The 26,534-nt window shown below is 36.6% G+C and overlaps 1 protein-coding gene across 8 annotated transcripts in view; it reads right to left on the reverse strand.

Moving 5' to 3' along the window:
* UBE3A (ubiquitin protein ligase E3A) overlaps positions 1 to 26,534 on the reverse strand; it is a 97,183-nt gene that overhangs the window by 59,415 nt on the left and 11,234 nt on the right. For 2 of the 8 annotated variants that reach the window (XR_012330242.1, XM_004316755.4), the window contains exons 2-4: positions 9,890 to 9,953; positions 7,104 to 7,223; positions 3,951 to 3,995 (exon numbers count right to left, since the gene is read on the reverse strand). Coding sequence is in view for 7 of the 8 variants with exons in the window: in XM_004316755.4 (XP_004316803.1) it covers positions 3,951 to 3,995; positions 7,104 to 7,123 (65 nt within the window). In the remaining variant the exon portion in view is untranslated. Of the gene's footprint in view, positions 1 to 3,950; positions 3,996 to 5,525; positions 5,735 to 7,103; positions 7,224 to 9,889; positions 9,954 to 26,534 lie in introns of all 8 variants that reach the window. The other 6 variants (XM_073801330.1, XM_073801331.1, XM_019945850.3 and 3 more) reach the window with 6 other exon arrangements.

The raw sequence follows: 26,534 nt of genomic DNA on the forward strand, positions 1-26,534 counted from the left end.
TAAAAACTTTTACTATGTTTTTCTGCACTCTAGGAAATGGGTGACACTAGGAATTCCTAAAAACAGGCATATTCTTTAATTTTATATAAATTACTATTTTAAATGTACTCAAGGTGTTCCCTAGTTAAAGGATGTCAAATGCAAATGCATCTCAAAGTGCTAAAAAAAAAATCATGCTTTAATAAATTTAAGATGTTGCCATTAATAAAACACACTAGCTAATTCTTAGGTAAAAACAAGATTCCTTCATCACCTATTTTGTAAATCAAGACCCACAAGATTAAGGTAGAACAAATCTTACTAAACTACTGCCTGGTTACAATTTCTACAGGTATAGGAATTTGAGAAACTGTATCAACCTCACATTCTTGCCATCCTTGGTTTTTACTACAAAATGCAAGCCTCCATCTTTCCTTTTCCATTCTTTACTCTTGATTCAACCATCTAACCTCCTCCACCAAGATGTCTAGAAATACATTTATGATATAGGCTGTCACCTATCTTCAACTGCTTTATATAATAGTTCCTCAATCTCTTAGCTTTCACTAAAACCTGATTTACCCCCGAAGGCTTTTCTTACGTTGCAATCCTTTTAGGTGAGGGTTCCATAGACAACTCAAACCCCTAAGTGCACCATTTTTATTCTAATTGCTTATATTAAAAATAATGCCCATCCCCCCAAACAAAACAAAGCACAGCACAAACACAACTTATTCTTTGAAACTCATGTTATCTACCTGAAATCCTTCTTCTTTCCCTCTCTGGCCTGGTAAATTATACCCATATACTAAAGGCTCTATTTTTCCCGAGTTATATTGCTGGCATTGTGACTTCAATGTCTGTGTGCATGATCTATCCCAACACTCTAGCCCCCAAAATATTTGACTTTCTTAACTTGAGGGTCCCTCACCTCCTCTCAATTTCAGCCAATCACCACCTTAGGCTCTGATCATTATCATCTATCTTTGTAAGAGTTTCACTTATACTGAACTATCTCTTTGACCCATCAGGCTTTTTGTAACCAACCCAACATCTTCACCTGGCATCACAACCTTTCCAACAGTGGCCATCGCCAATGACATATAAGTTCAACTACTCCAATGTTAACACTCTACACATATGCCACTTCCCATATGCTCTAATAGCCAACCCTGAAATACCATGCATTTTCGTCTAGCTATTAAAGAAAAGTCTTTAAACTGCAAGTATGCAGTAAGCTAACCTTAGCTGGCCACTCAGTAGCATGAGACTCTCAATAATATCTGGTCCACTTCTTCACCCATTTCCCCCAGTAACTTTCCAAGTTTTCAGTCTTCTCAAATCCCCTAACCAAACTCCATGTTCCATGAGAACTACTTGAAAATATTTCTTAAAAAGTTACATAGTCAGGACTTCCCTGGTTGTGCAGTGGTTAAGAATCCTCCTGCTAATGCAGGGGACATGGGTTCAAGCCCTGGTCCAGGAAGATCCCACATGCTGTGAACAACTAAGCCCGTGTGCCACAACTACTGAGCCTGCCCTCTAGAGCCCACAAGCCACAACTACTGAGCCCGCATGCCACAACTACTGAAGCCCACGTGCCTAGAGCCCGTGCTGTGCAACAAGAGAAGCCACCGCAATGCAAAGCCCGCGCACCGCAACGAAGAGTAGCCCCTGATCGCCGCAACTAGAGAAAGCCCACAGGCAGCAAACAAAGACCCAACACAGCCATAAATAGATAGATAAATTTATTACAAAAAAAAGTTACAGGGTCACAAAACTACCAAGAAATATCACCTTACTCCCATTAGGATGGCTACTATGAAAAAAACAGATAATTACAAATACTGATGAGAATGTGGAGAAATTATAACCTTTGTGCATTATTAGGTCAGAATGCTAATTTGGTGCAGCCACTGTAGAAAACAGTACAGAGGTTCCTCAGAAAATTAAAAATAGGACTACCATATGATCCAGCAATCCCACTTCTGGGTATATACCCAAAGAAATAAAAGCAGGGTCTCAAAGAGCTATTTGTACATTGCAGCATTATTCACAATAGCTAAAACATAAGCAACCTGTGTCCATCAACAGATGAACGGATAAACAAAATACGGTACATACATACAACAGATTATTCAGCCTTAAAAAGGAAGAAAATTCTGACATATGCTACAACAGGGATGAACCCTGACATCATGCTACATAAGTAAAATAAGCCAATCACAAAAAGACAAATACTGTGGGCGCTCACAGTAAATGAGGTAGAGTCGTTAAAATCATAAAGACAGAAAGTAGAATGGTGGTTGCCAGGGGCTAGGGAGAAGGGTGAATGGGGAGTGATTGTTTAACAGGTACATTTTCAGTTCTGCAAGATGAAAAGAGTTATGCAGATGATGGTGGCAATGACTGCACGACAATATGGATGTACTTAATACCACTAAATTGTATACTTAAAAATAGTAAAGATGGTAAATTTTGTTATGTGCATTTTACCACAAAAAAATTTTTTTAACGGTTACATGGACACATAAATTTGAGAAATACATTTTATAGTCCCTTCTTGGAGATGCACAATGTACATCAGCATTTTAAAGGATTTCCACTATTTTCAGTAGAGAAATCTGCTGTTTAAGTCTGCATGTCCCAAGCTTAATCCACAACCACTTTTTCAAGAAGCACACAGTGGTGTAGCTACCTAATTTACTAAGAAAATTGACAGTTCAGACACAAATGACTTTGACTTCCCCATTCTTACCTACCAATACATTTAACATCACATATCCATTTTTACCTCCTTCTTCTAGTTTCATAAGATCTGGGTCTTTGCTCTTATTCAAGAGAAATCCCTACACCTATATTCTTCATTCCAACCCTTACTATCTTAAAAACCTTGCTTCAACAATTATCACTTCTCATATTATCTTAAACTTCTTATATTCTCACAACTAATCACTGAAGTCTTACCTACTTTACCTTCTATTTTTCTTTCATCCAGAAAACTTTATCTTGAATTCCTAATATACCACTGCCCTTATTTAGGCCCTCATTGACTGAAGCCCTGGTCAACGTACCACCACATGATTTCTCCTCAATCCTGCCTCCCTGTTGGCAAAGTTATTAAAAATATACACCTAACAAGGTTACTACCCCTACTTAGCAAGTTCTTTACTGACTCCCAAATACCTATGAGAGACAGGCCAAGGTCCTTTACATAGTATGCAAGCACCTAGTCCTTTCTTTCAAGTCTCACCTCCTTCAATTTCCTACATTTCAGTCAGTCTATGATCTAAAAATCCTCAACTGCCTACTGTTCCCTACATTCACTATGCTGCTTTGTAACTCTGCTCCTGCTTCTGCCTAGAACGTGCTACCTAACTCCCAGTCACACTTCAAGACTTAACTTAGCCTTCCCTGATCACCCCTATTTCCCTGCCATCTGGATTAGGTCCCTATTGCATCAGGGTACTTGAGTACCCTGGTACTTCTTTATGTTCATGTTCCATCCTGGGTATCCTTCTACCACAATGATTGAAATGATTTGCTTCTGGGTCTTTCACACTGACTAGACTAAATTTATGTAGGTTAATTTAGCTTAACTAATCTTATGCATCTCTGTATCCACAAAACAGCACCCAATATCTTATACACAGCAGGCACTTAATAAATGATTGTTAAGCTGAACTCCTCCCCATCTATTTCCCCAAAACTGCTAGGTGAGCAAAAATATGTAAGAATCCAGGGGCATGCAATTATCTATCCAGAAGTAGAAATCTAGTAGCATGTTACCAAGATTTAGAGGTATTTATTTGGTAGGGAAAATATTAGACATGCGTATTCCTATCTTCCAATTTACTTTTTAAAGCATTATACTCTCTTTAACTGGAAATTATTTTCAAATAATGTGATACCATTTAAAGCAATCTAGAGCAACTTAAAAGACACCACAGCCTCAACCAAGTTATACTTACATTCGGCTAGCTTCAATGTCGTCAGACTGAGGTTCTCCTGATGATCTGTAAAATGCAATTCAGTAAAGTTAAGCAAAATATTCCATATTTCAAAAAGGGGCAAACATTTTATTTTGGAAGACAAATTTGACAACAAGATTTAATGGTTAACAGTTTTAAAAGTTCAACATGTGAAAAAGTGATCAAATCAGATTGCCATACAACACATTTATTGTAAGGGCTAGACTAATAAAAACTCAGTTCTCTTTTTTTTTTTTAAGGAAAGGAAACTGTAAACACTATATTTAGATACCAACATACAAACCAGTGTAATAAATCATAATTACTCACAAAGTCAAATATTTATAATAAAAACCCACAACTATGAAACCTTCTACAGCCAAGTACTGGTTACCCACAATATCAAAAGTATTCACTGGTATTAACAGTCCCAAACTTTAGATGAGGGATCAGCAAACTACTGCCTGGGATGACAAACTAAGGCCTGGGTTGGCCGCCTATCTTTGTAAAGTTGTACTGGCACAGAATCATGCTCATTTATTTACGGCTGCTTTTACATTACAAAAGCAGAGCTGAGAAACTCTGTCAGAGACATGTGGCTCACAAAGCCTAAAATATTTATTACCTAGCCCTTTAAGAAAAAGTTTGCCAACCTCTGCTGTAGATAATTCAAATTTCAATCTAATACCCTTCTGAATTTTGAGACACTTAAGTCTGTTTTACCATTCTAACCATGATTACCTTATTTCAACAATGAAAGCAGCTTTCCCTGAAAATACACGGGCAGGATGTACTACCTGTCAAAATTGTACCATCCTAGGGTATTAAAATTTTGCTGTGGATAACTGTGAATTGACTTCAGTTATAAATAGTTGCCAGTTATTTTCTTTTTTTTTTTTTAAATATACTGCTGCTATTTTAAGTAGAAATACTGAAAATTCTAAGACACTAAGAAGCCTTTTATTTTCATTTTGGGGCATGAACCAATTTTGCCTACCCCATCATGCTGTTAAAAATAAATTCCTGTTACTCTATTCACTTTTACAACCAGCATCAGTCAATATATATTGTATTAAGGTGAATCAACATAATACTGATTTCTAACACTTCTAATTCACAAAACAGGTAAAATATTTTTTAGAGGTCAAAAGCTAAATTTTCAAACTGACATTACAAGGACTTGATTTGTAAATTTATAACTGACTTGAGACTTCAAATTCTAAACAACTTTTAACAAGAGAATCTTAAAATCAGAGCCACCAGAAAAGAAAAGAATCTGTTTTCCATATTTCTTAGATTTTAAAAAACTCACTTCTTTATCAGACTTTCAAAATTACCCCTCACTGCAGTGGTCCAAGGACAAGAATGCAAAAAATAAAAATAAAAAATAAAAAAAAAATCCAGCAGCTCAAATATTTATTTTAGATCTTCTTTGCAGTATATTTACATTTTCAATTTTGCACAAAATGATATTAGAACTAAAAACTGGGGCATGCTGGAGGTGGCAGTGACTTGGCAGTGACACAAATGCAAAAATTTCACTCCACCCTCTCCCCCAGGGAGCAAGCAAATCACCTTTGTGACACACCTGGTCTCCACCAGCCTTGTGGGTAAGTACCCCAAGATTGCTTCCAAACTTGTATCTCTCAGACAGAAGAGCTAAAAAGTGATGATAACCCCATGTACCAGCTGACTCATTTTTGAAAGTGCGACCCTCCAGCATCAGATGTCATACTGTAAGGAGGCAGAGCAGGCTTGCAAAACAAAAAATAAACCTGCTGGCACTAAGGGAAGAGAGGCAGATTAGAAGCTTTCATACATGTAGGCGGCAAAACTTTCAAAATTAACAGGGAAAGAGAGAGAGGGGAAAAACTGAGGACACAATGACAGGGAAATTAAACTACTACTGCAAAAAGGTAAGATACAAGCAAGAGGAAAAACAAATCCAAGTCTCAGAAGCACAATTTTTAACTGCTGCAAAGTTTTGAGATTCTGAAATGGGATAGAGGTTAAATACATCAAATGGTAACTACATTCTATTTTCCAAAGTCTATTCTCTAAACAAGAGGATATGTAAACATTAGCACCAAAATGTCATGAAATTACTGTAAATAAACTAGATCACTTAACATTAACATATATTAACGTGAGCTACCAAAAACCACTTTAAGTCAAACCAAGTAATTTAAACCAATTCAGTCAATAAGAAGAACAAAAGAATAAGGACTCAAGATTATTACCTTAAAACGATCTATCCTAGGTCTCTTAAACAGAGTTAGCATAATTGTTTTTTACTCAAAACAAAAATTGTTTTTTAATCAGAGAAAGGTGAATATACACTGAACAAATAGAAGCACCTTTTACCTTACAGTGAGCAATAACAGTACCTGCCTGAATAAATTTCTAGTCATTCTGCTTATTGTATTCTGTTTTATTCTAAATAATTAGAATATTATTTATTCTAAATATTTTACTAATTTTCTAAATAATTTACTAAAGAATATCCTAAAATTAGGATCCAAACTCTCAAAATTATAAAATACCTAAGATCTAACAATAGTTTCCAAGCTTCAATTTAGCCCCTGAAGAGTCTCTTTATTCTTTACTCTCAAGTTCTTGGAAGTAAGGATCTGGTACATATTTTAATTTTACCAAATTGAGGACATATAACCAAAGGAGAAAAAAACCCAAAAAGTATTGACTTAGGTTAACCTAAAGTTCATCAGAATAACAAATCAGAAAAGAGATTTCTATGAGGTCCAGCTTCTCTAGCCTGCAAGCCAAGCCCTTCTACTGTAACTCTCTAGGAGACAAGTATACTAGATTTATTAAAACTCTCACCACGTAAAAAGCACACTTTAAAAGGCATATTAAGACTTTTTTCATAGTTTTTTTTAATGTTCATAATAAAATGTTTATTTAAAAACTAGAAACTTTTTAGAAATACTTTCCTGTTTATTCATACAGATAGGTCTGGGGAAAGGGCACAAAATATTTTAGGAAGGAGATTAAATGGAGAAACAGGTCAACTCTTAGGTCCACTATTCTTAGCAGGCAGTATTCCTGCCAACTGTACATTTTCTTCATTTTTTTTACAGCACGTATTTTACAATGACAGCCTTTTAAAGGCTGTAAAATAACATTCAAAATTACCTTTTACAAGCTGTGGCCATTCGGTGACATCAGGGTGATCACAGCTTTGAGTCACTGATTAAAAACAGGTTGTCACACCAGTCTAGCTGCTAACTTGATCTGAGCGTAGGTTTAATAACTCTAATAAATTAAACAAATCTTTAGTTAGAACACTTTAATATATAAACCCAATTCATTGTTCAAAAATAATCTTCAAAGGTTCAAATTAGGTGCCAATGCAACAACCATCAGAAGAGTAATTATAGAAATGTTTTTAAGGACTATTTTCCAGCATTTTTTTTTCCTTAATGATTTCTTCACTTGAGAAAATATAATAATCTCCTGTACTTTTATGAAATGTTACAGTTTACAAAGCACTTTGGTCAATGGCATCTTAAATCTAAAGATAATTTGGGCTCTACCTATTCAGAGCAGATACTATAGAAAGAATTTAAAAGAAGAAAAAGAAAAAACCAAGCAGCCTTAGAGTGATTAATTGACTTGCCCAAGATTTTAGTATTAGCGTTGAAGCCAGGACTAGGATTAAAAACCCAGATATACTGACTGCCTATCCAGAGTTAGTATTCTGTGATTTTATTTAGTTTTGCTATAGAGTCTCATGATTTAAATATATGAACAAAGATTTAAAATATGGATTGACACCCCACCATTACAATAATTTAAATGGGACTAATAGTAGCACAGTTTTCCAGGTAGTCAAATGCTTAATGGAACAGTTATACACCCACACCCACACAGACACACACACACACACACACACACACACACACACACCCCAGTCTATTCCTACTTATTCCATATTAAAATAGGATAATCTAACATTAGCCAAAACTCCTTGGGTATTTCATGAAAACATGTTCTCCACATCAGCCATAAACCCACTAATATTCAATTTCATGAGAGAGAATGGCAAAATATGAAAACATTTCCTCCTCCTTCAACCTAGTATCTTTTGATCCTCTGACTTGGCCTTAGCTGAATTTTCCTGATTCCTGATTATCATGGTTCACATTTATCAGGCATCCTAATCACACTGTAGTTTCAGGCAAAGATACACATCCAAAATATCCCAGAATCAAGAACTCATGTCCTGCAACTAGTTTTTCCCCTGATGATTTCCCTACCAAACTATATATCCCGGCCAAATCTGAAAAGTGAACTGAGGAAAGATGAGAAAACTAGGAAAGAAAAAAAAAGATCCTTGATAGTTAACACCTTCCAAGTGACAACAGACAACCACAGAAGGTGGTTTACTGCACGGATCCAGAGCCCTATATAAAATAGCAAGTTATCTGAGAACCCTAAGAGAAGGGATGAAACATCAATGCTTGAGCCCATACCTCTGCAGCCTATGAACTTGGGCTTCAAATTCAGATAAGGGTGAGAGTTTGCCTAAGAATACATTAACTTCAGGGGACTCCAATACAGGCATACTTCATTTTATTGTGCTTCACGGATATTGTGTTTTTTACAAACTGAAGGTTTGTAGCAGCCCTGCATCAAGCATGTCTATTGGTGCCATCTTTCCAACTGCATTTGCTCTCTTCATGTCTCTGTGTCACATTTCGGTAATTCCTGCAATATTTCAAACTTTTTCATCATTATTATATTTGTTATGGTGATCTGTGATCAGTAACTTTTGATGTTACTACAACAACTCGCTGAAGGCTCAGATGATGGTTAGCATATTTTAGCAATAAAGTATTTTGTAATTAAGGTATGTACATTACTTTTTTAGACATAATGCTATGGCACACTTAATAGACTGTAGTATAGTGTAGACATAATTTTTATATGCACTGAAAAGCCAAAAAATTCACCTGATTACCTTTATCTGCCTTATTGCGGTGGTCTAGGACTAAACCTGAAATACCTGAGGTATGCCTATAACTGGGATTTTTAATATATATATTAAATATATATATTAATATATATTTAATATATATATAAATATATATTCAAATTCCCCAGATTTTCCTATCATAGTTGCATGTTTTCTAATAAAAACCTAGAATATTCCTGAGGTCATATGGGAAAGAGGTAAGGCGCCCCTGAAATGAACAGTGTTTCCTGTGGGGTCCTCATAAGACTAATAGTGTATGTGGATTTAAAAGCTGCAAGTCTAACTTTCCAACCTGTAAACATAAAAATGAGAAAGTCAAAATACCTTTTAACTGATTAATTAATTGAGATGAATTAATTCATTAAAGAGCTACGTGTATTGTGAAAATTACTGAGGCAAGTCCTCTCTTCTAGACCTCCGTTTTCATGAGGTCCAGTGCTCCACAGAGCAGAGGTTCCAGAGTCAGTCTGGATTCAAGTCCCTGTTTGGTCACTTACTAGATGGAAAATCTTGGGCAAGTTACTTAACCTCTCCAAGCCTAAGTATCCTGATATGCAGAACTAAGATAACAGTAGTATCTATTTCAGAGGGCTGTCATGAGGATGAACAAACATATATATTGTTCACAACAGTGTCTGGCACATAGTAAGAGCCCAACAAATGGAAGCTATTATTAACTCATAGCCTAACAGCCAAACTTACCCTCTCAACCTTCTTATGCAATTATTTTACTTCTCATAGCATACTAACCTCTTCTAAAATTCTTCAGAATCCCACCTGGATTCCCCATACAGTCTACCTGGTAGCACAGTGATTTAGCACCTAGCACATGCTTTAAAAATGGCAGACACCCAAATTTGCTGAATACATTTGTCATTATTCTAACCATGGCATTAAGATATACATGCAATTTTGAATTCCAAAAAATAAAACGGAAACATACCATATTTCGCCAAACTTCTGAGGAGCTGGTGAATTCTAAAATCAGGCTCTTACAGATTTTTAACCTAAAATATAAAACACCTCACTCAATTCTTTTTACACAGACAACTGGATGGACAACTTTCATAGAAAATATTTTTTCTAAAATTTATTATAAAAGCAAATTCATTTGTAATACTTATGAATATCCAGAAACATATTAAGAGACAAATGCCCCTAATGCTGTTGCCAGGATGCATGGAAAGGTGGTTAGGCAGGCCCTGTGGTCTGAGTGCTTTCAGCTGGCAGAACCATGATACCCATTTTCATCCAAAGAACTTACTGCTTGCCGTTTCTTTACTCTTCCCTCCCTCCAAAATGGCTGAAAATATATGAAAACTGTTTAACTACGTGCCTGTAATTCCTTCAGATACCTACAGCAATTAAGCTTTTAATTAAATTCCCTATGCTGAGGACCTGCTGTATTAGGTACATATATGGGCATCTGCCCAACTACCTCCTGAGTAGCAGCCTTTGGCAGGTCCCTTGACCTGTAAGTCTTAGGTGTCAGGTTGTTGTAATAGAGAAAATATTTTTAAAGTATGTAGGACAATGCCGCCTGGAGCATAATAGGGCCTCAGTGTATGGTAGCAAACATTATTTCTTAAATCAAACATTTCATATATCTATCAGAACTTAACTTATCAAAAACCAAATTCTGAAGCTTAAAGCATGCATCCAAATAATCACCGTAAATTCTTAACTCATCTGTATATTATCAGAGCATTCCTCAGTTGAACAGGAACTAAAGTCTTTTAATACATTTCCTCTTATTGCATATGAAGAAACCAAGTCCCCCACCAAATAAGGAAACCCACCCAGCATCCTACAGGTTGATGGCAGAAAATGAATATATTATACTGCATATAAATATTTTTTTAAAATTAACCAAGTGTTAAGAGGACTGAGTCTCAAACTCTGTTCTATAATACAATCACCTAAGGAACCTGTAAAAAATGCAGATACTGGGCTTCCCTGGTAGCGCAGTGGTTGAGAGTCCGCCTGCCGATGCAGGGGACACAGGTTCATGCCCCGGTCCGGGAAGATCCCACATGCCGCGGAGCGGCTGGGCCCGTGAGCCATGGCTGCTGAGCCTGCACGTCCGGAGCCTGTGTTCCGCAACGGGAGAGGCCCGCGTACCGCAAAAAAAAAAAAAAACAAAAAATGCAGATACTTACTTGATCTCAACCTCCAGAGACTGTGATTCAGTACATAAAATGGGGGTGTGTGAATCTGTATTTTTAACATACATTTCAGGTGATATGCATACCTCAATTTGAGAAACTTTGCCTTAGAAGATTAGGAACACATAATCACAGAATGTACCAAATCTACGAAGATATAGGATAAGTAACAGAAACTGTAAGCACCAGAAATGTTACCTGCACTCTTGGCAAATTTAACCATTAGCACTCTTACACCAGACCTAGTGCCTTTATTTTATTTATATACACATTCCTTTCCAACAGAGGGCTCAGTCTAATAATCTAATAAGAAAGGAATCAAATAATAAGAAATGCCTATACCAATCCACCTGTCCCTGTAACGTTTTCACTTATCCTTAAAATAGCCCATCTGCCTGCTCTCTTTCTCTCTCCCTCTCTACACAGGTGCATACATATTATTATTACATCTGTCATGTCCTTTATCTCCTCTCCAACAGCCTACTTCCTTCACCTCCTTGTAACCCTAGGTCAAACTTAATTTCAGACTACCTTTTCTATCACTTTTTTATTGTGTCCACTCAGCAATCTTGTTCTCCTTTATGCCATGTTTATGGTGTCTTAAATTTATGGGAAAGCTACTTGTTGAAACTCATTAAGTTTTGTACATTTGTAAATTTCACAACAAAAGACTGTTCCAATAACTTTCTTGTGTAAATTTTCCTGTCTTTAGGCTCTCCTCATTCTAGTCCATTCTGCAGTTAGACTAAAATTTCAAAACACTGCTTTCATATAGTACTTTCAACATAATTCCCTCAACTCCATTAACTCTTTACAGTACCATTTCCTTACTCTCCTTCCTTTAACTGCCAGAAAGGCCTGAAAACGGTTAGCTCAGATGCTAACATACAAAACCTTCCACATACTGAAACTTTTCTTATAAAAGTCATCATCATTCTTATATGTCCCAAATCCTGTGGCCTCTCAATCCTACTTTTTCTCTGCAGCATTTCACACTGCTAACCATTTCTCACCCCTCCTGGACTTCCATAATGCTGTACCTGCCTGTGTTCTTCTACCTCTGACAGGAACTAAGTCTTCTGCTAGTTCATCTTCCTACCCCTCAATCATAGCCACTCTCCAAGTTTCTATCAATAGCCCCTTTTCGTAGGTTAAGAATTAATTTTCTGTGCAATGTCATCATCCATTCCTATAGCACCTCTCTATACTTAGGATCCCTAACTCTACATCTTTAAGCCTTCATCTCTTGAGTCATAAGCCTGCTACTCTCAATTACCAATAGTACACATGCACTTGGTTGTTTCATTAGCATCTAAAATCAAGCTCAATTATTCCCAAAAAACGTACTCCACCCTGAATGTGCCTAATCTTGTTGTCCTACTAGTTACAGAATGAAAAAAATTGGTGCCATTCTTTATTATCTCCCCCTCATTTTTATTTAGCCTAACCAATGTATGGTTTGATACTAAAGGTCATTCAAAGAATGTCTACTAGCTAAAACTAATACAATGTTATATGTCAATTATAACTCAGTTTAAAAATATGTTTGAGTGTCTACTAAGTGGATGAAGACATAGTGGTAAAGAAACTAGACAATCTTGTATCTCCATGTAATGGGGGAAATGCGCACAATAAAAACCACAATAAACTAGGTCACTGCAATGCATAGTTAAGTGTTGTGAAGAAGAAATCAGGATATGGTTAAGTGTACATATACAGTACTCTGACTTAGTCTGGGGAAAACGGAAATACGTTCTTCATGAAGTAACATATAAACTGAGCTTTGAGGCATGAGCAAGGTTTATCCCAGACATATTAAGAAAAACCGTGGAAGGTATAACAGTACCACTGCCAGTCCAGTCACCCATTAGAAAATTCTGAGTCATATTCTAAAGAGAAGGCCCCTCTCTTTGCAGTACAACAAACCGTTCACCCAGTGCTATCAATTCTACCTCAGAAATTCCCCCACACTCCAACATTGCCCCCAATTATTCCTTTGTTGGCTTTGTTCCAGAGTAACATTTCCTATAAAACTATACAAAATTTGGCCAAAACCTGCCAGTCCAGCCTCTTCTCTCAGACTAGACCACACTTGTAGAGAACACATATATCATTCATTTTTATTTTTACACTTCCAGTGCTTGAAAATGTTCACAAAATATACTTCACAGGATAAACATCTTATGAAGAGGAAAGTTTTCTTTTACATGACTTGCTTTAGAGGTCATTTAACTAGTGAATACAAGATTAAAAACAACTTGTCTGATTGTAAAGGCCATGCTCCTTCTCTTGTACACTTCTAATTTATACCCAAATCCTGTAAATTTTTTCTTTGAAATATCACTTGCATCCTTTTTTCCCCATGCATAGTCATGTTATAGATGCTCATTACTTCACCTAGTTTTACTTTTTCCTCTATCCTTGACTCTGCCACTAGAATTATCTTCCTAAACACCCAAATTTGGCCATATCACTCTCATACTCAAAATCTATACTTTCCCAATGCCCACAGGATAAATTTCAAACTATCATATGAAGTCCCTGCCACTGGCTTCCACCCATTCATACAAGCCTTACTGCCCACTCTATGACATCATTACCAAGTACTTGATCTAGTCCCATCATTGGATTACTGGCTATCACATACTGGCCATCTGTATTTCTAATTTCAATGCTTCTGTTTCTCAGGACACTTCACTCAGAAATACTTCTCTCTCCTTTGCTAACTTCCACCCCCCACCCACCTATTATGCCCTGTTTAAAAAAACTCTACTCATTTTAAAGGCTGTATCTCACAGAGTGCTCTAAGCTCTTCTGTAAATAACCAGTCTTGTCTGGGAACTATATGTTCCTAATACTATAAAATAATTTCTTAATTTCCACCCTAAATTTATTATTTTATACATTATAGCTATCTGAATAGGTTTCTCAGTGCCTCTAGCTATAAGCTGGTAGAAGGTAGTGCTCATCTCATCCATGTTTATTTTCATAGTAATGGGGATTGTTTTCTTGACACCACACCTCCCTCTACAAGGAAAAAAAAAGGAATAAGGATCATGGCCTGACAAAGGATTCTAAACCAGCTCCAAATGCAATTCATGGATGCACAAACAAGGGTATCCTTTAATTCCAAATTAACACAAATTTAACCCAATGCCAATCTAACAAAAGTTTATTTTGAAGGTCAAACATGTAAGAATAACCATGAAACTTTCATTTTTCTGAGAAGAATGCCTCTCTCCCAAGAACTTGTTCTACCAGGGACTAAAGCATAAAATATTTTAGTATAATTAAAATCAATACAACCCCTTCAAAAAACTTTGACAGTATCTATTAAAACTAAATCATTTAGTTTAGTCATTTACCCTATGACTTAAAAATTCCACTAAGTACACATCAAAAAGAAATCAGTACATATGTTCACTAGAAGACGTTCAGTGGAATATTGAGAGTAACTATATTCTTAGTAGCCCCAAACCAAAAATGACTAAAATGTCCATCAACAGCAAAATGAAAAACAAAATATAGTTGGCCCTTAAACAACCCAGGTTTGAACCATGCAGGTCTACTTCTACGCGGATTTTTTTTTTCAGTAAATACGTTAATACAGTACCACACTATCTGCAATTGGTTGAATTCACAGATACAGAAATGTAAAGTTCTCAAGGCCTACTGTAAAGTTATATATGCAGATTTTCGACTATGCAGGGGATGGGTACCCCCAGCCCCTTACCTAGTTCAAGGGTCAAGTGTACTATACAGAAATTATAAGCAACTGACTACAGCCAACAATGTAGATGAATCTCACAAATGTTATTTGAGAGAAGCCAGACACAACTAAATGTGACTGTTTCTAATTACATAAAATATAAAAACAGGAAAATCTAATCTATGCTAGTAGAAGTCAGGATAGTGGTTACTCTTGGGGAAAGAGAGGTAGTGACAAAGAGAGCACAAGGGGCTTCAGAAGAGCTGATCTTGTTTCTTGATCTGAATGCTGGCTAAACGTGTGTGCTCAGTGTGTGAAAGTTAAACAAGCTACGTGCACATTTATACACTTTTGTATGTGTACTAATACTTCAATCAAAAGTTTATTTTAAAAAGCACAGTACAGTATGAGCATTAGCTAAATGTTTAAATGGAACAGAAAGTTAAGTCCAGAGAAAGATCCAAAAGTATATAAGAGTTGCTTCTAGTCAAAAACAAGAAAACTGGACAACACATGAAACAGCTGTTTTCAGACCCTGGATAACAGGCAGTGTGAGACTGATCCATGAGAACGAACAGAAATGAGGTGAACCCTTCCAATGCTTGAATTTCTTCATGGAGGAGGCTTTCCAACCTGAGTCAATGGAGGGGAAATCCAGTCAGAGGACAGCAGTCTCACTGAGGTAAGAAGCAAGAGGTCAGAGTTGAGGCTGAAGTGGGTGGAATTTTTAATAAGACAGACTGCCACAGAGGGGAGCTATGCAGAGGAAAGTCCAGAAATCTGTCACTTGGGGGTCCTTTCGAGTCTGCCACTATACACAAAACTGCATGAATAAAGGGAAAGACTATATGAAGCCGGGGAAAGAGGAGCTGTGAGCTGAAATATCCCCAGTGATCATACAGGACTAGGAGATCCCTAAGTTTCTCCCAACCAGAGTGAAGAGAATATGCTGACACTGGGGACATTTAGTAGAGAACTAAGAAGGGCCATGCATTTGTAGTAGCTACCAGCCTTAAAGTAAAGCCTTCTCTAGATACACCCTAATAGAGCCTTGAAGGGATCAAGCTGACCAGCGAGTTACTTAGCTCGCTGGCAAAACAAAGTTTAACACTTTAAAAGACAACAAAATTCAGCCACTCAACAATAGACTATAACAATGTTCAGTATCCAATAGGAAAGTACTAAATATGTAAGCAGGAAAAGACGGCCCATAACCAACAGAAAAACCAATCAATAGACCCTGAAATGAAAGAATTGATAGAATCAGTAGACAAGAACTTTCAAACAGCTATTATAAATATGCTCAAGGATTCAAAGGAATACATGAAAACAAATCAAACGGAACTTCTAGAAATACAAAAAGTAAATAAATATATACATATTTATATAAATATATAAAATATCTGAAAGTATTTGACCCTGCAGGGGGGAAAAAAAAGGACAGTGAAATACAAAACAAAGTAAACTAAAGCACAGAGAGACCAAAAAAACTAAAAATGTTAATGACCTGAAGATAATATCAAATAGTCTAACATTATACATATAACCAGAGTAACCCTGGAAAAGAGTGTAGAAGGAAGAGAGCTAACTTTAAAAAAATACATGTGAAGAAATAATGACTAACACTTTTCCAAATTTGATGAAAACATAAACACAGACCAAAAAAACAAAACCAAAAACTCAATAAATCCTAAGCAGGATAATCACAAAGAAAACCAGCAAAGAAGAGAAAATCTTAAAGAAAAGCCAGAGGTAAATAAAAAGACTTTAAGTACAGGGGAAGAAAGATAAGTATAACCGCAGACTTCTCATCAGAAACAAATGCTGAAAAAAAAATTTGTCAACCTAGACATATTTATCACTTGATATATCACTTATATATCAAGGGATAAATATCCTTCAAAATATGAAGATAAAGCTCTATACATCTACCAGAATGGCTACATCAAAAAGACTGACAGTCCCAAATGCTGACAAGAATGTAGAGCAACTGGAAACTCTCATATAATTGTTGGTAAGAGTATAAAACAAAACAACCAATTTGGGGAAAAGATCTGGCAACTATCCTATAACCCAAACTGCACTCCTAGGTATTTAGCCAAGAGCAAAGAAACCATACATATCTACACAAAGTCTTTCATACAGCTGTTCACTGAAGGCTTTTCACAACAGCTAGAAACTGAAAATAGCCCAGGTGTCCCTTAAGAGAAGAATGTAGTTACAAACTACTGACACATGCAGTACCATAGATGAATTTCACAAACATTATGCTAAGGGAAACCTTATATAAATAAGTACCATGATTTATATTTATATGGAATTCTAGAGCAAGCTAAACTAATCTATGTTAAAGTGATCACAACAATGATTGACTTAGGGGTGTGGGTAATGTGGGGGCAGGAAATGGCTAGGAAGGGGTACAGATTCCATAACTTGATAGGACTTTGTGTTGCAAAGCTGTAAGCATTTGTCAAAACACATGGAATGGTATATGTGGCAGACTGTATATTCTAAAGATGGCCAGCCACAATATAATCCATCCCACATGCTCTTCTTACAAGGTTAACATTGGCATTCTCCCATCAGCTGGTAGGGTCTATGTGACTTCTTGAATTTGAGCAGCCTCGGTGACTTTCAATCAAGAAAGTACGGTGGAAGTGTGTGCTCTTTTATAAGCTAGACTTTTGATGCTAGGTTATAAAAATGCCATGCACTTCTGCCTTGGTCTCTTGAGATACTACTCACTCTTGGAACGTAGCCACTCTACAGTGATGAAGCCAGCCACTTGGCAATGAAGCCAAGCAACCATATACAAAAGCAACATCTAAGTGTTCTAGACCAGAGCTCCAGTTGAAGTCCTGACAGCCAGCATCAATATCCAGATGTGTGAGCAAGACTTTAGATGATAACAGCCTCAACTTATCAGGTAACCTCAACTCCAGCTCACATGCTTGAAGTCAAGACAAGCTATCCTTGCCAGTCTCTGCCAAAAGTACAGATTCATAAGCAAAAGAAATGACTGCTGATGTTTGGGGTACAATGAGTTTGGAGTGATCTGTTAGGGAGCAATAGATAACCAGAACAATATACTAAATTCAGTTAATAATACTAAATTTAAATAATACTAAATTTCTAAGTTTTAGTTGACTATATATGATGACTATATGACTATATATGATGAAGTTAAGGATGAGATATTTTACTATATATGATGAAGTTAAGGATGAGATGTTCTAACATCCACAACCTACTTTGAAAAGCATCAAAAAAAATAAGACAAATTAATAGATGGATAGATATAAGACAGTAAATATAGTAAAGTGTTAATTGTGGAATTACATTCTGGAATTATTTCACATCCATGTAAGTCTGAAAATTTACCTAATAAAATGTTGAAGAGTGAAATAAAGTCATTTTCATACAAATAGAAGCTGAAATATATTTTTGGCCAATAGACCTGATGCTTTAGAAATTTTTTAATTCTTCAAGTAGAATGAAAACAACACCACATAGAAACTTAGGTCCATGAAAAAAGTCCACACAAATCTACACAAAGGAAAAGAAATGAAAATGGAAAATATGGGCAAAACATCAAAGAATGCTGCTTTTCGTTTTTAAATTTCTTTATAAAACAACTGACTGTTTAAAGAAATAATCAGAAATTCTATTCGGGAATTAATGGAAGACTACAATGGCAAAAAGGTAAACGAATTTATAATGTATTAGAATTCTTACATTATACTCTAAGAGGTCTAATTTTGAAGGCAGACTGAAATAAACTAAGGTGCATACTGTAAATACTAGTGCAACCACTGGAAAAAAAACAGAGGTAGGTATAAGCTAATACTGGAGATAAAACAGACTTCCGAAAAAATGCTCAATCCAAAAGAAAGCAGGAAAGGAAGAAAAAAAAGAAGGTAGTATAAATGGTACAACTAGAAAACAAATAGTAACCTGGTAGTGTTACTATTGAAAATTACAATAAATATAAGTGGACTGAACGCTCAAATTAAAAAGCAGAGATTGTAAAAAATCCAAAAAATGCAACTATACACTATCTAAAAGACTTATTAAATATAATGGCATATAAGTTGAAAATAAAGAGACAGCAAAAGATATAATATGCAAACACGAATCCTAAGAAAGGAGAAGTAGCTATATTAATACCAGACAAAGCAGACTTTAGGACAAGGAACATGACCAGAGAACAGAGACATTTCTTAATGATAAAGAATCAATTCATCAAGGAGATCTTCCAGTCCTAAATGTGAATGCATCTAATAACAGAACTTGAGAATATATGAAGCACGGGGACTTCCCTGGTGGCACAGTGGTTAAGAATCAGCCTGCCAATGCAGGGGACATGGGTTTGGTCCCTGGTCCGGGAAGATCCCACATGCCACGGAACAACTAAGCCCATGAGCCACAACTACTGAGCCTGAGCTCTAGAGCCCACAAGCCACAACTACTGAGCCTGCATGCCACAACTACTGAAGCCTGCATGCCCTAGAGCCTGCACACCGCAACTACCACATCCCGCACGCTCTAGGGGCCCACATACTGCAACTACGGAGCCCGTGTGCTGCAACTACTGAAGCCCACCTAGAGCCCGTGCTCTGCAACAAGAGAAGCCACCGCAATGAGAAGCCCGCATGCCACAACAAAGGGTAGCCCCCACTCGCCGTGACTAGAGAAAGTCCACGCGCAGCAACAAAGACCCAACGCAGCCAAAAAATTAAAGAATAAATAAAGAAAATACATGGAAGCAAAAATGAAGAGAAGTGAAAGAAAAGATAGCGGGTTCACAACTATAGTTAAAGATTTCAACATTCCTCTTGTTAATTAATAAAGTAAGTATCCCCCCCAAAAAAAATCAGTAATGATACAGAATACATGCCTGTCTAAAAAAGGACCTGTATCCTGAAAAGAAAAAGAATGTGCAAAATATTTGGATACTCACAAAAGAAGACATACATGTGACCAATTAATACATGAAAACATCATTAGTCATCACAGAAATGTAAATTAAAACCACAATGACACTGCACACCCATTATCCGGCAATTATTTTTTAAAAATAAAAACAACATATTAGCAAGGTATTAGCAAAGATGTGGAGAAATTGGGACCCTTGCAGGAAGGTAAAACAGTACAGCTGTTATGGAAAATGGTATACTGGTTTTCAAAAAAATTTAACACAAAATTACTAGATATATTACATTCCTAGATATATACCCAAAAGAACTGAAAGCAGGGACTTGAAGAGATCTATTTTTAACACCCATGTTTATAGCAGCACTATTCACAATAGCCAAAGGAAGGAAGCAACTCAAGTCTCCATCAATGAAAGAATGATTAAACAAAATGTGGTATATACACACAATAGAATATTATTCAGCTTTAAAAAGGAAATTCTGATATATGATGTAACATGGGTGAACCCTGAGGACATTATGCTAAGTGAAATAAGCCAAAAGCAAAAGGACAAACAGCATATGGATTCCACTTACATGAGCACCTAGAAAAGTCAAATTCGTAGTCAGAAAGTAGAATAGGGGCTGGAGGGAGGAAGAAGAAACTGGGGGGTTACTGTTTAATGGGGATGGAGTTTCAGTTTGGGATGATGAGCAAGTTTCAAAAATGGGTTAAGAATGATGGTTGCATAATGTGAGTATAATTTATGCCACTGAACTGTACAGTTAAAATGGTTAAGATGGTAAATTTTATGTTATGCATATTTTACTACAATTAAAGAAAAAGAAACTGCAGTGAGATACCACTACACATCCATGAGAATGTCTGCAATTTATTTGAGAGTATCAAATGCTGACAAGGATTTGGAAGAAACGGAACTCTCATACGTTGCTGGTAAGAATGCAAAATGGTATAACCATTGGGAAAATAGTTCATCAGTTCCTTATAAATTTAAACATAAAACTACCACACACTTCCCTGGTGACGCAGTGGTTAAGAATCTACCTGCCGGGCTTCCCTGGTGGTGCAGTGGTTGAGAGAGTCCGCCTGCCGATGCAGGGGACACAGGTTCGTGCCCTGGTCCGGGAGGATCCCACATGCCGCGGACCAACTGGGCCCGTGAGCCACGGCCGCTGAGCCTGCGCGTCCGGAGCCTGTGCTCCGCAACAGGAGAGGCCACAACAGTGAGAGGACTGCGTACCGCAAAAAAGAAAAAAAAAAATAACCTACCTACCAATGCAGGGGACATGGGTTCGATCCCTGGTCCAGGAAGATCCTACATGCCACGGAGCAAATAAGCCCATGCACCACAACTACTGAGCCTGCGCTCTAGAGCTCGTGAGCCACAACTACTGAGCTCGCATGCCACAACCACTGAAGCCCGTGCACCTAGAGCCTGTGCCCCGTAACAAGAGAAGCCACCACAACGAAAAGTAGCCCCCACTCGCTGCAGCTAGAGAAAGCCCACGCACAGCAATGAAGACCCAATGCAGCCAAAAAAATAAATTAAATAAATGAATAAATAAATTTTAAAAATAAAAAAAAGATAAGTGCACTTTACTGGATATAAATTCAGTACTTCAATAAACATGATTTTTTTCTTAGTTTATGAAAACAATATATAAAAAGATGGTAATTTAAATCAGTGGGGAAAGGATCCCTTAGGTGGTCTAGAGCAGGGGTCCCCAACCCCCGGACCAGTACTGGTCTGCAGCCTGTTAGGAACAGGGCCACACAACAGGAGGTGAGCGGCAGGCGACCAAGCGAAGAAGCTTCATCTGCAGCTCCCCATCGCTTGCGTTACCGCCTAAACCATCCGACCCACCCCCACCCCCTGTCCGTGGAAAAACTGTCTTCCACAAAACCAGTCCCTGGTGCCTAAAAGGTTGGGAACCGCTGGTCTAGAGAATTAGCTGCCCAAGTGGGGATATTTAGATATTAGAACTTAGAAAAGTTAGATATTTTCACACAACATCCAAACATATGCCAAATGCAATCCAAATCTAAACCTAAATCATACAATATTCAAAAAAATGCTGAATGTATTCAGATCTAAATCTATAAATCTAAATCTATAAAGTAACCTCATAGAAGTCCTAGAAAATATGAGATTTCTGTATTATCTTTGTAAGCATGGTGAAACTCAGAAGCTATAAAGGATAGATAGATTTACCTATATCAAAAAATTCTGATTTCATGACTAGATACTATATAATAAGCAATGAGGTAAATCAGCAGTCCTACACAATGTGCTGGGAATGAAACTTGATTAAAAAGCTTTTTTTTAAAGAGTAATTGACAGTATCTATCAAATCTTTAAGCTGACATAGCCTCATGGTCTAACATTTTATAGAAATCTACCTTACAGAAATAATATGTACCATTATTTGTAATATCAAAAATTGAAAACACGGCTTCCCTGGTGGCGCAGTGGTTGAGAGTCCGCCTGCCGATGCAGGGGACACAGGTTCGTGCCCCGGTATGGGAAGATACGACATGCCGCGGAGCGGCTAGGCCCGTGAGCCGTGGCCGCTGAGCCTGCGCATCCGGAACCTATGCTCCGCAACAGGAGAGGCCACAACAGCGAGACGCCCGTGTACCGGGAAAAAAAAAAAAAAAAATTTTAAACAACCTAAATTCCACAATAAAGAGTTTCAAAATATATTATGAACTCTGAGTTAGTTTCCTAGTTCAGTTCTAAAGGCTGATAGAAGTCAAAAGATTGATAGTCTTCTATCAAGTTTACTTCAGGACATATGTTCCACATCTAACATTCTTTTCCTTTCTTGAGTTTTTTCTTTTGCTTCCCTTTCCACCAAGCTGATACGGTAAAATTACCTGTAGTTATGTGGGCATGTGATACCACACATAGATTTAATGCAGTAACTAAAAAGTACTGTTCAACTCCATACTTTCAGTTGTTCTAGCCAAAACCTCAGTGTCATCTTTTACTCCTCCCTTTATTTCACACTTATATCTGACCTATTACCAAACCCTACAGACTATAATTTCAACACGTATCAATAATTCAGCCACTTCTCACCAACCTGACAGGCCTCACCTTGTCCAACCCACCGTCTGTACTGCTGTAATAGCCTGTCTGTATCTGTACTGCTGTAATAGCCTGCCAACTGGTCTCTTGATTCTGCCCTTCTCTTTCAATCTACGATCAACATGGCAGCCAGAGTGATCTTGCTAAAATCTAAGTCAGAACTTTCCACTCTGCTCAAAAACCTTCAATGGCTTCCCATCTCACTCAAAGGTAAATGTCAAACTCTTTATTATGACCAAATGATCTGCAACCTACATTCCCTTTCTGACTCGATTTCCATCATTAACTTTTCTACAGCCCCACAGGCCACCTCACTGTTCCTCAAACAGATCAGGCACTCTCCCACTTCAGTGTTTCCTTATTCACTACACTCTTTGCCTGAAATGCTCTTCCCCCAGTCATCCACATGGCTAGCTCTCGCATCTCCTTCAGTTCTTTACTCAAGTTATCATCTCAGCGAGGCTTTCTCTGGCCACACTAAAATTTGCACTCATCCCCTGCACTCTCAAATACTTCATATACCACTTCCTTTATTTTTCTCCTTAGAAGTACTATGCAACATACGATATATTCTACATATCTTGTTTTTGATGTTTATGATTTCTCTTTCCCTACTAAGTATAAGTTCCATGAAAACAGGAGTTTTGGTGGATTTTGTACACTGCTGTCTCCACTAGCACCTAGAAAAATGCCTATGACATAGTAGGTGCTCAATAAATATTTGCTAAATGAATGAGGTAGATGCACATGTAACCACTCACATGGAAAAGATTTCTATAACAAATAGTTAAGAGGGAAAAAAAACAAGTTGTACAGAATACAAGTTCAGGACAAAAATCTATACACAAGCAATGAATAATCTGTAAATAAAATTAAGAAAAATTCCATAAGCAATAAAATCAAAAAGAATGAATCTTAGGAATATATAAAATACATTTCTTTTGAACAGAAGAAGTGTAAGACCTGTACAACGAAAACTACAAAACACACCAAAAAAGTAAAGACCTAAACAAACAAAGACATCCCATGTTCATGGATCAAAAGACATAATACTAAGGTAGCAATACTCCTCAAATAGACCTACATATTCAACACAAATCTTATCAAAATCCCATCTGCCCTTTTTGCAGAAATTGACAAGCTAACCCTAAAATTCACACAGAAATTCAAGGAACCCAGACAGCCAAAAAAAGAAGAGCCAAGTTTGAATATTCACATTTTCCAATTTCAAAACTTACTACAAATCTACAGTAACCAAGAATGTGTATTAATGGCTGAAGAACAGACACACAGATTAATGGAAGAGAACTGAGAGTCTGGAAATAAATTCTTACATTTATGGCCAGTTGATTTTCAACAAGGGTACCAAGACAATTCAATGGGAAAGAATAGTCTTTTTCAGCAAATGTTTCTGAGACAGCTGGATATCTATATGTAAAAATAATAAAGTTGGACCCCTACCTCATATAACACCATATGCAAAAATTAACTCAAAACAGATGACAAACATAAATGTAAGAGCTAAAACTACAATACTCTTAGAAGCAAACAGGTATAAATCTATATGACTGGTCAGACAATGGTTTCTTATTGTGTTGGCCAAAAAGTTCATTCGGGTTTTTCTGTAAGATGTATGGAAAAACCTGAACAAACTTTTTGGCCAACACAATAAATAACACCAAAGACAACAAAAGAAAAACAAACAGGACTTCACCAAAATTTATAACTTGTGTGCCTCAGAGGAAACAATCATGAAAGTGAAAATACAACCTTTTGGGGGAAAATACTTGGAAATCATATATCTGATAAGGGACTTGTATCCAGAACATATAAAAACGCTTAAAAGCCAACAATAAAAAGAAAAATGACCCAATTTTAAAACAGCAAAGGATCTAAATAGATCTCTGAAGATGGACAATTAGGGCATGAAATGATGATCATTAGTCATTTAGCAAATGCAAATCAAAATCACAAAGATGCCTTCACATCCACAAGATGGCTAAAATAAAAGGGACAGACAATTGGTTTGGCAAGGAAGTAATTAGAAAGAACCCTCATATACTGCTGATGTAACTGTAAAATAGTGCAGCCACTTTGGAAAAAAAGTTTGGCAGTTCCTCAAAATGTTAAACACAGTTAGTTAGCTAAGACCCAACAGTTTCACTCCTAGGTACTTACCCAAGAGAATGAATTTATATGTCCACACAAAAGAGCTTATATATGAATGTTTGTAACATGATTCATAATAACCAAAAAATGGAAACAATCCAGTTATCAACTGATTACTGAATAAACAGTAAGTGTATACTCATACAATGTAATATGAACCTCCAAAATATCATTTAAGTAAAGGAAGACATACACAAAAGGACATATATTTTATGAGTCCATTTATATGAGACGTCCAGAATAGGCAACCCATAAAGTAAGGAAGCAGATTAGTGGTTGCCACTCTTCAGGGGCTGAAGAAGGAAAGAATGGTGAATGACTGCTAACAGGTACAGGGTTTCTTTTGGGGATGATGAAAATGTTCTAAAATTAGATAATGGTGATGGTTGCCAATTGAATATACTAAAACCCACTCTAAATGGTGGATTTTATGGTATGTGAATTATATCTCAATTAAGTTGGAAATTATAAAAAGTGTATGGAATGATTTTTTATAAACCACCCCAAAAAAGAATAAAACTACAAGTATCTGTTACACAGATGTATTTGTTTGGTATTCACCAGATGTTTTTATGTTTTTCTACATTTAAATTGAACAACAGTTAAGTTTTGGAATTGGCTAAAAAAGGAAGAGAAAACTTTCACTTCTTTTTATACTTTAAAAATACGTATTTTTTTCTGTATTTCCTTATTCTCAAAAATAATTAATTCTACACACCAATATTTGAGGGGAGGGGCAACCAACCATGACATATAAAAGGCTCTCTGGAAATATGAAAGTTCTAGGATTTCTGGTTTTATGATTTACAGGAATAACCTAACATTTAAAATTGAGGCCATGCTGGCAAATCTCGGTGTATGGTCAGTTTATATACAGGAGTAAAATTTTAGGATCACAAGCACTGTGCATTAGAAAAGAACGGAACTCTCTAATGTGACCCTTGGCCCTCCCCTCTCTCTGGGTTCTGTGAACATTTTCAAAAGTAAACAAACTATGCTTATTTACCTGTCTGAAAAACTATAAAAGGTAAACCCATGATCTGCCAACATTAAAATGCTCTTTCCCCAGTGTTTACTTAAGTGTTTATTATGTGACTTACTAGCAGTGAGAGAATCTTATCTCAGTGTAGATCCCAAGTGTCATCTATGGAAAGCCTTTAAAAATTCCAAAGTACCAGAATTATTTCAATTTCCTGACTTTAATTATAAATCACTTATTGCAATCAACAATTCCATGATCTGAAAACAGAAGCAATGTGCCACACACATAGTCCCAATGACTTATTATTCTGAAATTTTCCTCTGGGTTCTTTCTGCACAGTAGTTAAATTGAGTTCAATCTTACATAGAACTTAACCAAAAATTAAACACAGAATTACATTAGTATTCAGCGCACACACAAAAAATATTTATAATGCAATATACTAAAATAACTAAAGGTAGGTGAGTTTTCCTAGAAATAATCATGAACACTATTTTATGTTTAATTTATTACATTTCATCTATCAAATGTAGCATC

The sequence above is a fragment of the Tursiops truncatus genome, chromosome 2 (assembly GCF_011762595.2).
Source record: "Tursiops truncatus isolate mTurTru1 chromosome 2, mTurTru1.mat.Y, whole genome shotgun sequence".
Classification (NCBI taxonomy): domain Eukaryota; kingdom Metazoa; phylum Chordata; class Mammalia; order Artiodactyla; family Delphinidae; genus Tursiops; species Tursiops truncatus.